This window comes from Delphinus delphis, chromosome 2 (assembly GCF_949987515.2).
Source record: "Delphinus delphis chromosome 2, mDelDel1.2, whole genome shotgun sequence".
Taxonomy (NCBI): domain Eukaryota; kingdom Metazoa; phylum Chordata; class Mammalia; order Artiodactyla; family Delphinidae; genus Delphinus; species Delphinus delphis.
In genome coordinates, this window is record NC_082684.1 from 103452069 (window position 1) to 103466741 (window position 14673).

Consider the following 14673-nt stretch of genomic DNA (forward strand, 5'->3'; position numbering starts at 1 on the left):
TCCCACCCCAAAGGCCTGTCTCCTGCCTTTGCAGAGAATCATTCAAACCAAACAAATCAGGAGCTATGACGTAGGCAGTGACTAAATTTCCGGACAAAGAAAAATGAATACAAAGGGGAAAAGAGGAACAGCCAATATATGTTACAGCCTACTCTTTGGACTCACCTGCTAAATGTTGCCCATCAGCAGAGGTTAAAATAAAAGGCTGCCCGCATTCCAGGCAGACACCGTTCTCCAGGGGCAGCTCAGCTCAGCCTGGAAGTCGTTGGCAATCCAGCAGTATGGTCTGGTCATTCCTAAATACTCTCTAGAAGGCAGAGTTCCTGTCAAGTGAAAGCATGCAGGCTCCATCCCTTGACAAAGCCCCACAGCCAGGGAGCAGGTGTAGCCTGCCAAAAACAAACAAAAACTTCTCGCAAACAACAACAGACAGTTAACACCTGCAGCCTGTCAACACCAGTTAGCCTGCCTGACGAGCAGAAGCCTATTAGGACCAGTGCTCAAATCTAGCCCGGTCCTCGACCAGCAGAAACTGGCATCTCTGGGCTTCCCCCAAGGAAGTGACCTTCAGTGGAAACTCAGCACAGCAAGCGCAAGCCCTCAGCCTCCTTAAACTCTTGAGGGCCCTGCTGGGTGGGATGATGACCTTCCTAGGCCCTAGGCGCTTCTGCTCCCTCCTCCATAATAATATTATTCAAATTTATTTTTGATATAACTTTCAATACTTTGATGCCTTGTTTTCTTAATGTGCTAGGTAAAATGGAATAGGTTTTGGTGGGCCTGAAAATTAAGACATTGTCTTTGAATATTTTCACTTCCTTTGCTTTATTTTCTTCTAATTTTAAGAGAAATTAAACCTCTTCCTGGGACCCGAAAAGAATCACAGATCCTAGGCACTGTGCCCACACATGTCTAATGAGGAAGCTCTGATTCGGTAGATAACATGCAATTAAAAAAAAAAAAAATACTGTTACCCACGGCCTAACCATCCAACCAAACACAACCTTGGCCTCTTTTGAAAGTCCACTCTATTGATAAAGTCCTGACATAATACGCCTGGAAGTTGTATCTTTCCATTTGTCACTTAAGAGTGATTCCGTATAAAGGTAGACTCCAAGAAGCTTAAAAAAAAAACAAAAAAAATCAAGTTACCACACAAGATAGATTTTCTTCAATATTTTATTTATATAGAAATACTTAAAAAATGAAGTAGCACCATTACTTAAGTTTTACCTTTATTATGTAGAACTTTAAATGTCAGAAAAATAAAACTCTTGATACAATTTCAAATCTTGTCTCAGCAAATATAATATTAGTATTTGACCATGAGGTTAAAGGCCCTTTATCATAAAATAAAATATACTTTGTTTTTTTAAACTTTGCTCAGTAAAGTACATTTAAGCTCAAGTAACATCACCTACATATACATAAACAAGTGGTAAACAAATGTATTAAAATAGAAATACTAAAACTATAGTGGTGCAACAGAATTTTTGTAACTTGCACTGAATTCTATTTATACAAATGTTAGAAAGCATCAACAGTTCCTTTTGACATGTTTATACATTTCCGTTTTTTGTAATAATATAGAATAAAATATGCTTTATATCACTGAATAGAAAATATGCTGGGTGAAGCAGATCTAGAAGATTTGTCTGAACCTATAAAATCTCCATCCCAACAGAATACTGTTCAAAACATTACGCATTTTATGGTTTGTAATTCCGTCACAATTGTGTGATTATTAAAATAATACAGTGTTCTTTGCCATAAGGCCATACTAAAATAAAAAGATTTAACCCAGCTACAAAAAAGTTCACTGAACTTAAATTAAAATACTTGTAAACATCTTTGCAATATGAAATATAATTTTTCAAGTCAAAAAAGAATAAAATACTTCAATCTGTATAATGCAATTTCTCTTTAAAACTTTTAAACGTTTTTTAATATATAAGAGATATGTTACAGTTTCTTTAACTTTAATAAAGCTGCAGTATCCTGGTTTCACAGGAACTCCTGGCCCTTCCACGAACATTCAGAAAGGATCCACTGTGTTCTATAATAAGCATCGTAGGAACCCAGCCACAAAGGGGAACACACTAAAACAGTCCACACATCCCATAGCACTATTATTATCATCTTCATCATAATAATTATTGTTCATTTTTTCCTACTTTAAGAAAATGGAAAACTTGTGGGGTTTTCTTCTTTTGGAAGCTTCCTATTAAGTACAGTGTAAAAACTATCATTACTAGAATGTCGCCGTTCCTATTATTTATAGAGCATGCATTTAAGGTGGTTCGGAGGTTTCCCAGGCTACAGTACTCTTGATGCAGATATCCTGGCAAGTTCCTTTGTTTAAAAATCGAAATTTAAAAAATGAGCGGATACTACAGCTTTCCAAGCTCCTCTTCGGATCTCAGAGTGTGAGCAGGGAGGCGGGGAGGAGAAGGTGGGGCACCAAGTAGGCAGAGAGGCGCTGGGGAGTGAGGATGGAGGGAAGCGGGTTCTCCATCCCCCGCGTGGTGCGCGCCGCCTTCAAGAAAAGATGCGGATGGCCTGAGTGACCGCGGTGTGGCAGACCGGGCATTCAGGCTCACTCTTCTCACAGATGCGGTTGGCGCACTCCATGCAAAAGAGGTTGTGGCCGCAGGGCACCAGTGCGGCGATTACTTCGCTCTCAAAGCACACGGAGCAGTCGCGGCTGCCCTTACGCCGCAACCCAGAGGAGGAGGATGAAGAGCTGGAGGAGGAGCTGGACGAGGACGATGAGCCGGATGTGTCCGACGGCTGCAGGCCCGGCAGCTGCGCCCCAAGGCCGTTGGCATAGGCGGCGTAGGCCAGGCCCCCTCCGCCCGGGTCGCTGCGCACCCGGCGAGCCAGGTGGTGCTCGCCCGCCCCCGGAGCCATGTGCAAGGGCGGGGACAAACGGGGGCAGCTGGTGCCCGGGTGCAGCCGGCGGTGCACCAGCAGCCCCAGGTTGGCGTTGGAGGGCGCGCTGGCGCCGCCCCCGGGAAAGACCACAGAGGAAGACGAAGCAGACGAAGATGCAGAGGAAGAGCAGGAAGAGGACACGGGAGCTGCAGGTCCGCCTCCCGGGGACCTCTCAAACTGGGCCCAGAGAAGTGGAGCCCCAGGCGGTGGGGCGGGAGCCGGGTCGAAGGTGGGCTGTAGCTCAGGACAGCCGTCAGGGGAAGGCACAGAAGCCTCCCCCGCCGTGTAGGTGTATCCATTGCCATTGTTGTTGTTTCCATTGTGAGCAAAGCTGAGCGCGGGGCTGGGGGGACTATAGTCCGCCAGGCGCGGGGTGGCAGCTGCACTGCCGCTGGTCCCCCCGCCGAAGTAAGAGTCTGTGGAGGCGCTGCCAAGCGAGCTGGAGCTGTCGTTGCGATAACTAGAGAAGGGCTTGCGGCCCGGAGTGGGCGTAATGCTGGGTGTGGGCTTGCTCCAGAGGCTGCCTGGGCCGGACCCGCCGGACCCATGATGCAGATCAAAGCCCACATCCGTGCCATTGGCGTGGAAGTCGTTCTCATCTGTGAGCTCAATGATGCCGCCAGTGCGCAGGGCGATGTGCGCCTCGATCTCCTCGCGAGCTCGGTCCACGTTCTCAGGCATGCCGGTCACCTCGAACACCGGCTCCTTGTCGCGGCTGGGCGTCACGATGTACGTGTGCGTCTGCTGCTGGATGCGCTTGATCGTGGCGCCCTTGGGCCCCACCACGAGCCCCACCACGCGGTAGGGCACCCGCACCTGGATGGTGGTCTGCCCCGGCAGGTTAGGCGGCCCGGGCACTGCGCCGTTGAGCGCCGTGTTCTTATTCCGCGAGGCGCGGATCATGGAGAAGTGCTCGGCGGCAGAGATGATCTCCCTCCGAGCCATGGCCACATCCTCCTTCCTGCCCGTCACAACAAAGACAGGCTCCTCCCCACGAACTGGGGTCTTGATATAAGTGTTGGTCTTCGCCCGCAGTGCTTTGATTTTACAACCTGGGAGCCAGAGTGCAGGGGAGGGAGTGGGAGAGAGAGACAGACACGCCCATTACCCCGGGGTAACCGCGGGGACCTGGGACTGCCCGCGTACGGGGCAGCGGGAAGGCAGAACGCGCGATGGGCGGAAAGGGGGCGGCTCCCTCACAGACCCCGGGCCGCTCCACGGGCTGGAAAGCGGGTTCCACCCGCGAGGCGCTCGAGGAACAGTCCGTTGGCTGCCCAGCCCTCCCCCAGTGACTGCAGTCGTCCCGAGTCAAACCCGAGAATCCCAGAAAAAGTCAGCTGGGGAGATGCCGCTGGTATCCAGCGGGACGCGCCGCCGTCCGCCCTGAAGACGAGGCAAAGGGTTCGGGGAAGGCGACCGAAGGCCGAGATCCTCCAGCGCGGGGGGGGACTGGTGGGAATGGGGGGCAGTCCCGGGACCCATTGTTCCTCCTCTGGGCTCCATTCCGCTTTGCAGAAATCCAGAATCCTCCTCCCATCCGATGCTCACTCCTCCTCCTCCCCCCTCCCAAAGGACCGATCAAAGGCCCCCTCCCCCAAGCATCTTATATTTAAATTCTATTTCCCGGGGTGGGCTGGGTGGGGGGCGCTAGGGGAGAAGGCAGTGATTTTCGCAGGAGAAAGTGCATCCCGCCGTGGCCGCGGCGCGGCTCTGGGAGACAGCCTGCCTGCACTTTCTTTGTCTGGGGCGCCGGCCCTTCGCGCGGCTCTTCCTCCCTCCCCAAGGCTCCCCGGCGCCGCGGATCTCGGTTCCTCTCCCGCCTTCCCCGCGGGGCGGTGGCCCGAAACCCTCTCACCTCCAGCTGCCCATCCCTGCCGGACCCACCTTGCCGCCCCACGATCTCGGCGACATGCTCGGAACTGGGCACCGGCACGCACTCGGTCATGTTCACGCTCTTCTTCCTCGGCTCGCTGTCGTACAGAGACGCGCCCTCGTCACTGTCCAGCCCCAGCAGGGAGAGCTGGTCGAGCGCGAGCTGCAGGGCTCTTTGGTCATCCAGGGTCTCTCCCCCGCCGCTGCCGCCGCCGCCGCCTCCCCCGCCGCCGCCTCCCCCGCCGCCGCCGCCGCTGCCGTTGCGCTCCAGGTCTGCAAATAGCGAGCTGGGCATCGCTCGGCCGTGCGCACCGCGCCCCCGCCGGCCCTCTGCTCGGCGGCGAGAAACTGCGGCCACAAAGGCAGCCGGGAAGCGAGTGGTCAGGGGCGGAGAGGCCGGCCGGCTGCAGAGGGCTCCGTTGCTCCTTTCTCGGCGCCGGGAAGAGTGGGTCGCTCCTTGCGGTCCACGCCGGGCAGTGGCTGCGGGAGCCCCCGCCTGGGTCCCCACCCCAGATCTGCTGGCGGGTGGGGTGGGGGCAGAGCTCGAGCGGCGGCCGCGCGTGCCCCCCAAGTGCCCGGCTGGCTGGCCACAATGCCGAGCGAGAAGCGAGCAGGCGAGCGACAGCAGCGTTTCTTTAAGGAGCCCCTCCCCGGCTCCTCCACTCCCTCCCGCCCGCCCGCCCGCCAGCCCTCACTCAGCGCTTTTTCCTCCTCTCCTCCCCGCCTCTTGACTGAGCCTCTGCAGCCAGACGGCTCCAGAGGGGGACGAGGGAGGCGCAACGTCACCGGCGGGAGCTGACTCTACAATGCTACTGACACTATCGCTGGGGGAGGCGATTGGCGCGCGCTGGGCCGGGGGCGGGTGGAGGCCGCAGGCTGAGCGAGCGGAGAGCGAGCGCCCCCCCACCGCCGCGCTCGCCGCAGCCCGCCCCGTCCTCCTCCCGGCCGCGCCCCTCCCCCGCCGCCGCTAACGCCTCTCTTTGTTGTCTAATGCGGGACCGGCAGGCTCGGGACACTTGCCTGCACCTATCAGCCGAGAACGGTCACTGTCCCCAGGTCTCCTCCCTCGCCAGACTGAGAAAAGGAAACGCGCCCAACTCTGATGCCAGGGGCCCGGCTCTAAGAGACTGGTCCTTAGAAAGTCCCGTTAGTGTCCCCCAAATAAACCACCCCTAGAACCAAAGATGCCACTGGGAGAAGCGTCTATTGTCTGCCCAAAAGGCGGTCCGAGCCCTCGTACACGAAAGGCATGTCTCGAGGTCCTGGGGCGCACTGGCAAAGTGGCCCCCGGCGCGGGCTGCCCACCTGCACGGGAGCGCAGGAGACACAAAGGCAAACGCCCGGCCGCATCTCCGCTCGTGCGCGCGCGCGCCCGCAATTCTGTCCCCTTGGGCAACACTTCGCCCAACTGGCCCTGAAACTGCGGATCAGAAAGCCAGAAACGGGTTGCAGCGCGGACCTGGCCGGCCCCGCCTCCGGCGACCTCCGGAACGCACCGCGCTGGGGTCCTGCACATGCCACGCGCGCCAGGTGAGACCCCGCGGGCGCTGATACGCGCACGAGCGCCGCGCCGGCACCGCTAGGACGCCGGCCATACCTCCAGCGGGCTGTGAGGGCGTGCGCGCCCGCTGTTCTCAGGGCCCTCCCCGCCACACGGTCGGGCCTGCGCAGTGCGCGCGAGGAGCGGGCGGTCCCTTTAAGGCGGGCGCGGCGGACTGCGCCGGCCCCTCCCGCAGCCCCGCCCAAACGGGAGGTGTGCGCTTGCCTCCCGGCCGCTCTTTGTGCATTTCTTGGGGTGGGGGTGGCGTCGGAGGGAGGGTGCGACGGGACCGGCCGGCAGGGACGGCGAGCTGCGCCCCCTCCCGGATCTGCCGGGGGCCGCCTCCGAGCGCTAGAGAGAAGAAAGGAGGCTTTGAGGGGCGGGCCGGAACGGGGCACGCTGCCCGCCGGGCCAGCCACTCGATCCCTCTCCGCCCGATCCCCCGCTCCGCCGCCGACCCGGGCGGATGCCCCCGGGTCCCGGCGCGCGCTCCCCTCCCTTGTTCCGGGCGCCGCCTGGCTCGCCGGGTCCCCTACGCCTGGCCGAGGCCGTTCCGCAGAGCGGCCGGGGCCTCGGTTCGCGGAGTCGACCAACGTTGGCGCAGCGGGACTCCTGCTGAGGACAATGAGGCCATGTGGCCGCAACCGCAGACAGGCTTGCTCGGGAATCCTCGTGGTGCCGCGGGGCGATCTCGGCACTCGAAGACAGCGGCTCCCCCAACTGCTCCCTGCGTGACCCAGGGAAGAGTGAGGGAGCGCCCAGGGCCTTGGTTTCTCATCCATAAAATAGGGGAAACCATACCAGCCCTCCCCACCTTGTGGGTTCTGGGAATAAAATGTGACAATAGGTGGGAGCGCGCTTTGCAGGCAGTCAGGCAAACGCCTTCTGAGAAAACGAACGTGGTTTTCCTTCCTCGCTCACCTGGAGCTGTCTTGGCAAAGAGGTGCTGATTATTTCCTTAGGGAAATGAGACTTAGAAGCCACTTACAGTGGTTACTTCCTCAGGATGTTTACATCAGCTTCCTGGTGTGTGTTTTTCTTCAAAGGGAAAGCTTGGTGAGGGGGCAGGGATTGGGGTGGTGGGCGTGCTGCGTCTTCTGAGACAGCCACCACCTAGACCTCCAGTAGAGAATTCTTGTATTTTTTTTAACCTGGTTTATGGACTCAAGTCCTACCAATTTGAGAATGAGGAGGGAGTGCCCTTGAGGATTCCTGCCGAGATGGAGGGCTGGGAATAAAGGGTCCTGGCTGGGGAGGGCCATAGAGGAGGCCCAGCCTGGAGTCCCTCACTAAGGGCCTATAAACACCGAGGCAGACAGGAAAAGCCCTCCTGAGTCCTTGGCATTTGTATCTTGCCGACACAACAGGCTAGCTTTGGCCTCTCAACTCTGTTTCTAGGGACTTCATAGACTCTGGTTGCGCCAACTGAGGTTTCCTTTTTCAAATCACAAACATGATGAAGGTAAAGTTGTTCTTCAGCTTCCACAGCTGATGAGGCCTGTACCCAGGTAAATGGGGGCCCTCCTCCCCAAGGTTGCCTGTGCTAGGGACCAGGCTTGCCATACATCCTCCCCCTCCTACCTGCAGTGTTAAGCTTTCAGATGGTCAATTCAGAAATGATTTGGAGAACTGGATACTTCCGAGTCCCTGGGTCATTCCCAGGAAGGTGAATACACTTTGTGGAAGTGACATGTTTCATATCTCTCTTCCCTACTAGATCAGGAAGACAGGAGCTCTACCTGCCTGTAAGTGCAAATGTTCAATGAAATCACCCATCTCACCCCCACCCCATGAAGGATAAGCTAAAACTCTGACCACAGGAATTCATGGAAAGCTGCCAATCGCGAGGTGCCCACGACCTTCCATGTAGCCCAGGTCACCCTCCAAGGACCAGAATGCTTCAGTTAAACCTATACAGAGGTCAGCATGGTTTTCTGGACACCCACAAAATCAAAGCCCCTCCTGAGGGTAGGAGGGGGATGATTGTGGTGGCAGGAGCTGAGATGGCTGACGGATCCGGTTCCCAGTCCAGCTCTCCCCAGTGTTTCTTGCCTGCAAAAAGAAGGTCGTGTCCCGCTTTCCATCTGCTTCCAGGGTGGAGGGTGGTTTAGCAAATGGGTAATGAATGTACAAGGTGACTCATTGTACGTTGCAAAGTCCTAAGCAGATGTACTGGGAAGTGGGTGCTTTCCCCACTGCCACTTCTTGTCTACTTGTATCCAGTACTGACTGGTCAGGGTTATTTTCTGACACTTGAACGCTATTGTAAAAGTAATCATCTGGAAATTTTAATTCACAGTTAATGGCTTGAATAAGCCAAGACATCATAAAACTTGCAAAGTCCAGTTCTGTTTTTAAATAGATAATACACCCAACCCCAAAGTTTCTGGTTAGACTTTCCCAGGCGCCTTTAGGACCCCAGAGCTTAACTACTTTTCCTGATACAGGACATGTTCCCTAAGGACGTCCCCGATGTAGTCATATTATTTTTTTTTATTAGCACAAGAGAGAAGCTTGCAGAATGTGATCTGGTAAGATAATAGAGAAGTTCAGTTGTCATAAAATAAGAAAAGGTAAAAACAAAGCAAGATTAGCAAAAGACCACCTTGTTCTTGTTTCCAGAGCCTCCAAACTATTTTGCACACAGCTTGCTTCCTCTTGCAAACTAAGTAGCTGGCAAAAGAAATTAAAATCCTCGTGGGAAAACAAGCACAGTTTCAATCAACTCATTCAACATTATCGAGCACCTACATACTTTTTTAAAGGCACAGAGGAAAGTGCTGAAGCTACAGAAATGAAAAAGGCAGAGGAAGGCTTTCCCTTGAACACGGTCTTGTCCAAATCCAGTTCCCAGCAGGGGTGAGTGCCCAGAGGGTAGTGAATCTGCCTAGGGTCCCAGGAAGCCTTCCCAGAGATGTGGACATTTGAGTTGTACTTTCAAAGGATGACATTAATTGAGACTAGTGCCTAGCATAGCATATGATATCTCATAGGGACTCAGTTAATCTTTATTATATGAATGAGTGAGCCAGATTGAGAAGGCTCGAGGTATAACTTTCTTAAGTATGTGGATGAATAACAGTCTCTGGGAAACAGCTCAGATTACTTCAGCCACAACTACATGATTTTGAATAATAATAACCACAGGTAATACTTATTAAGCACTTATTATGTGCCTGGCAGTTTTACCAAATGTTTTATAATGCAGTCTCTTATTTAATCCTCTTAACTACCGGGGTCAATACTTTTATTATCTCCATTTTACAGATGAAAATAGGTTAAGTCACTTGCCCAAGGAGAGGCACATTTATTCTTTTCCTTAAGGAGTACCCCTAAAATGATGTAATCTTCAAATATTAGATCCACTATTGAACCTAAGGTCTTGAAGCTAGTAAGTGGTACTTGAGCCTGTGATCTTTTTTTTTTTTTTTCTTTTTTTGCGGTACGTGGACCTCTCACTGTTGTGGCCTCTCCCGTTGCAGAGCACAGGCTCCGGACACGCAGGCTCAGCGGCCATGGCTCACGGGCCCAGCTGCTCTGCGGCATGTGGGATCCTTCCAGACCAGGGCACGAACCCACGTCCCCTGCATTGGCAGGCGGACTCTCAACCACTGCTCAACCACTGTGCCACCAGGGAAGCCCCAGAGCCTGTGATCTTAATCAACCATAAGTTCCTTCCCGTCTCTGAGCCATGGTTCCTCAGAGAGGAAATATTTCCAGCCCTGCTTCTGTAACGATCACATGTGTGAGGGGACTTGAAAGCATTTTGTTTTTCTGATGTTCTGTGGTTTTTATATCATTAACATGTATGTGACATATAATACATGGAACACACATATTTTAAGAATATTTTAATAATATGGGAAATGTTCTCCCTATGTTGAGCGAACACAGAAAAGGATAGGAGTGTGTGTGTGTATGTCTGTGTGTCTGTGTGTCTGTGTTACTAAACACTCAATAAGCATTAGAAAAAGCAAATGATGTATGGAAACACAAAAGACCCCGAATAGCCAAAGCAATCTTGAGAAAGAAAAATGGAGCTGGAGGAATCAGGCTCCCTGACTTCAGACTATACTACAAAGCTACAGTAATCAAGACAGTATGGTACTGGCACAAAAACAGAAATATAGATCAATGGAACAGGATAGAAAGCCCAGAGATGAACCCACACCCCTACGGTCACCTAACCTATGACAAAGGAGGCAAGAATATACAATGGAGAAAAGACAGTCTTTTCAATAAGTGGTGCTGAGAAAACTGGACAGCTACATGTAAAAGAATGAAATTAGAACACTCCCTAACACCATACACAAAAATAAACTCAAAATGGATTAAAGACCTAAATGTAAGGCCAGAAACTATCAAACTCTTAGAGGAAAACATAGGCAGAACACTCTATGACATACATCACAGCAAGATCCTTTTTGAGCCACCTCCTAGAGAAATGGAAATTAAAACAAAAATAAATAAATTGGACCTAATGAAACTTAAAAGCTTTTGCACAGCAAAGGAAACCATAAACAAGACCAAAAGACAACCCTCAGAATGGGAGAAAATATTTGCAAATGAAGCAACTGACAAAGGATTAATCTCCAAAATTTAAAAGCAGCTCATGCAGCTCAATACCAAAAAAACAAACAACCCAATCCAAAAATGGGCAGAAGACTTAAATAGACATTTCTCCAAAGAAGACATACAGATGGCAAACAAACACATGAAAGAATGCGCAACATCATTAATCATTAGAGAAATGCAAATCAAAACTATAATGAGATATCATCTCACACCAGTCAGAATGGCCATCATCAAAAATTCTACAAACAATAAATGCTGGAGAGGGTGTGGAGAAAAGGGAACCCTCTTATTACTGTTGGTGGGAATGTAAATTGATACAGCCACTGTGGAGAACAGTATGGAGGTTCCTTAAAAAACTAAAAATAGAACTACCATACGACCCAGCAATCCCACTACTGGGCATATACCCTGAGAAAACCATAATTCAGAAAGAGTCATGTACCGAAATGTTCATTGCAGCTCTATTTACAATAGCCAGGACATGGAAGCAACCCAAGTTTCCATCAACAGATGAATGGATAAAGAAGATGTGGCACATATATACAATGGAATATTACTCAGCCATAAAAAGAAACGAAATTGAGTTATTTGTAGTGAGGTGGATGGCCCTAGAGTCTGTCATACAGAGTGAAGTAAGTCAGAAAGAGAAAAACAAACATCGTATGCTAACACATATATATGGAATCTAAAAAACAAACAAAAAAATGGTCATGAAGAACCTAGGGGCAAGACCGGAATAAAGATGCAGACCTACTAGAGAAGGGACTTGAGGATACAGGGAGGGGGAAGGGTAAGCTGGGCCAAAGTGAGAAAGTGACATGGACATATATACACTACCAAATGTAAAATAGATAGCTAGTGGGAAGCAGCCACATAGCACAGGAAGATCAACTCCGTGCTTTGTGACCACCTAGAGGGGTGGGATAGGGAGGGTGGGAGGGAGGGAGACGCAAGAGGGAAGAGATATGGGGATATATGTATATGTATAACTGATTCACTTTGTTATAAAGCAGAAACTAACACACCATTGTAAAGCAATTATACTCCAATAAAGATGTTAAAAAAAAATGAAAGAAAAAGCAAATGAATAGGCTAGAAAGAAATACATCAAAGTTTGATAGTGGGGGCTTCCCTGGTGGCGCAGTGGTTGAGAATCCCCCTGAAGATGCATGGGACACGGGTTCGTGCCCCGGTCCAGGAGGATCCCACATGCTGTGGAGCGGCTGTGCCCGTGAGCCATGGCCGCTGAGGCTGCGTGTCCAGAGCCTGTGCTCCACAACGGGAGAGGCCACAACAGTGAGGGGCCCGCGTACCGCAAAAAAAAAAAAAAAAAAAAAAAAGTTTGACAATGAATATTCTTTAAGTAGCAGGTCACAATTTTATTTTCATTTTATTTTTCTGTATGTTTCAAGTGCATCTTTATTCAATTAATTTTTTAAAGTAATGCATGCTTAATTTAAAAATTGAATAGTGCTAAAAGTCTTAATAAAATAGAAAGCACCCCATCCCTGCTGTAAACAGAAGCAAAAAAAAAAAAAAAACTAAGCTAATCCTAGCACACATTTATTCATTTATTTTTATTAAAGCTTTTGGAATTGTGAGAGGAAAGGGGAAAGGTCCATAAATTTTATTAATGGGCTTTTAAAAGTAGCTTGACTTCTAAAATTTAAACATCATTTAGTTAATAATCAGTAATAACCATCCTACAATATCAGAAAGGAATAAGAATAAGAGAAAGTAATTTTAAAATCTCTGATAATACTGGAATTCAAAGAGCCTGGTAGCTCACCGATCTCCAGAAAGAAGGAAATCTTCTTTCTGAGCAGAGATGAAATAAATCAGTGGAATTCAAACTTTTTTTGCAGTTGAATCCCCTTTTTTCCCCAAAGTCTTAGGTTGAACCCCTATCTTTGAAATTGACAAAAGAATGTTAAGATCTCAGGTGTTAGTGTGTGGTCCAAAACCTTCATTAGACAGTAAGCAAACTGAGGGCCAGAATTAGATAATCTGACCCAATGTCAATTGCCCAACCCAGAGTCCTGACTTCCAATGTGAGGTGCTCTGTTCTCTTACTTTAGGAAATCTGGTATGGCCCCTAGTAAGCCCCTTCAATGTTTTATGGGCCATCTTCACAGTAGTCTTACAGTCAAAACTGCTGGTATCAAACCTAAAAGGAACTCTACGATTGCTCCCCAAGTCTGGGTAGTAAAGAATAAGGAAGGGGGAGTGTTGGGGAAGATCTAAAGGCAGTGCCACTCACCTTTCCTCCCCAGCCTCTCTTTTCTGAGCTAAATAGTGCCTCTTTAGTGAAGGTACTGTCTCAAGGAGCTATGCAGCCCTGCTCGGGAGAGACAGGTGATGCACCGGCAGTGAAGGTTCCAGTCATCACAGTGGTGCTATACCTTCTTAGAGGGACTTCCATACCATAAATAAACAAAATGAGTGCTCCGTATTGGCATATGATACAAGTCAGGCACAATGCGAAACAGCTGGACACTTTGTCATCAATTCTCACAGCACACCCATAAAGTATGTACTGTCGATTCTATTATAGAAATTGACTTTCTCAAGGTCACATTTCTAGAAGAGTTGGAACTAGGATTGCAATCCAGCCGCTCCAGAATCCAAACTCCAGCCAAACTTCTCAAATAGAAGCGTGTCCAGAAAAAGACAAACCAGGATAGTGAAAAGCCTCAGAATCTTGATGTAAGAGAAATAATTGAAGGAATTATGACTCTTTGGACAAGAGGAGCTTCAGGCTAACAATATTTATCCCTCAGAGTTGAGAATGACAAACAGATTAAAATAATAAAATCAAAGATAAAGTGTCTCACAATCATAAGTGCTCAGTAAACAGAGATTTAAAAAAAAAATCAAAAGCGGGAAGGGACAAGGCAGGGAATGGACGGTTTTCTGATATTTAAAGAACTACTCAGTGGGCGGCGGGTTCTGTGAAACTATGTGGGGTGAACAAGGATAGAAGCTACTGGAAGGTGTACCGGCAGAGGATAAGAACTTGCTTAAGTGGTAGATGGGTGGGGTGGGCCACTTCCAGGCGATGCTCACAAACGCCTGAGGACCAGGAGACACCTACAGAGGGTTCATGCACTGGCTGGGCGGACAGGTAACTTTAATCAGTGGTGAAATTCCGAGTTGTTTTCAGTTGGTCTGTTGACATTCAACTAGTCACCTAGTCTCTGAGCTTCAGTTTTCTCATCAGTAAAATAGGAATATTAGTCCTTACATAGGCAGGTAACAAATGTGGGATAGTCTTTCTTGCCAGTGGGATGTAGACATAGTCTGCATGAGGGTTTTCCCGTCAGACCTCTTATAAAAGTGATAGAGAACAGAATGAAAAAAGTAGTAAAAGCTCTTAAGTCTGTTTCAGTACTTTATATGAGTCCATTGTCTCTGCTCTCATAACTGTTTTTCAAAGTAAGGAATACTTCTATAACCTAGAGAATTTGTGTGTGTACGTTAAACGTCAGCCCCAAAGTCAAGATGCTAATTGATGATATACAGCTGCGATATTCTCACAAAGAACTCTGAACTGTCATCTAATTTATCCTCATGGTAAGAGCATTTTTTCCCGTGCCTTTCAGTTCAAACAATAAAAATTATGTCAACAGGGCTATTGACATTTTAGCTAATAATAGAATCCATTATGTTACATTAATAAAACAAATCTGCAACTTTATTTACTAAAATTCTACCATTATCACTGTAGTAAAAGGTATACGCTGCCATATAAA

At 49.6% G+C, this 14673-nt stretch overlaps 1 protein-coding gene across 1 annotated transcript; it reads right to left on the reverse strand.

Moving 5' to 3' along the window:
* Nucleotides 1-1133: 1133 nt before the first annotated feature.
* On the reverse strand, nt 1134-5101 carry MEX3B (mex-3 RNA binding family member B). Its single transcript, XM_060003605.1, has 2 exons — nt 4819-5101; nt 1134-3986 (listed from the first exon to the last, which is right to left on the reverse strand). Exons 1-2 carry the CDS (start codon nt 5099-5101, stop codon nt 2539-2541), a joined length of 1731 nt encoding a protein of 576 aa, XP_059859588.1. The 3' UTR covers nt 1134-2538.
* Between the last annotated feature and the right edge of the window lie 9572 nt (nt 5102-14673).

Excerpts from the sequence above, each read along its gene's own strand:
- MEX3B (XM_060003605.1), bottom strand. The coding sequence starts at position 5,101 with ATGCCCAGCTCGCTATTTGCAGACCTGGAGCGCAACGGCAGCGGCGGC. Across the intron at positions 3,987-4,818 it reads CGAGATCGTGGGGCGGCAAG|GTTGTAAAATCAAAGCACTG; the intron begins GTGGGTCCGGCA and ends TCTGGCTCCCAG.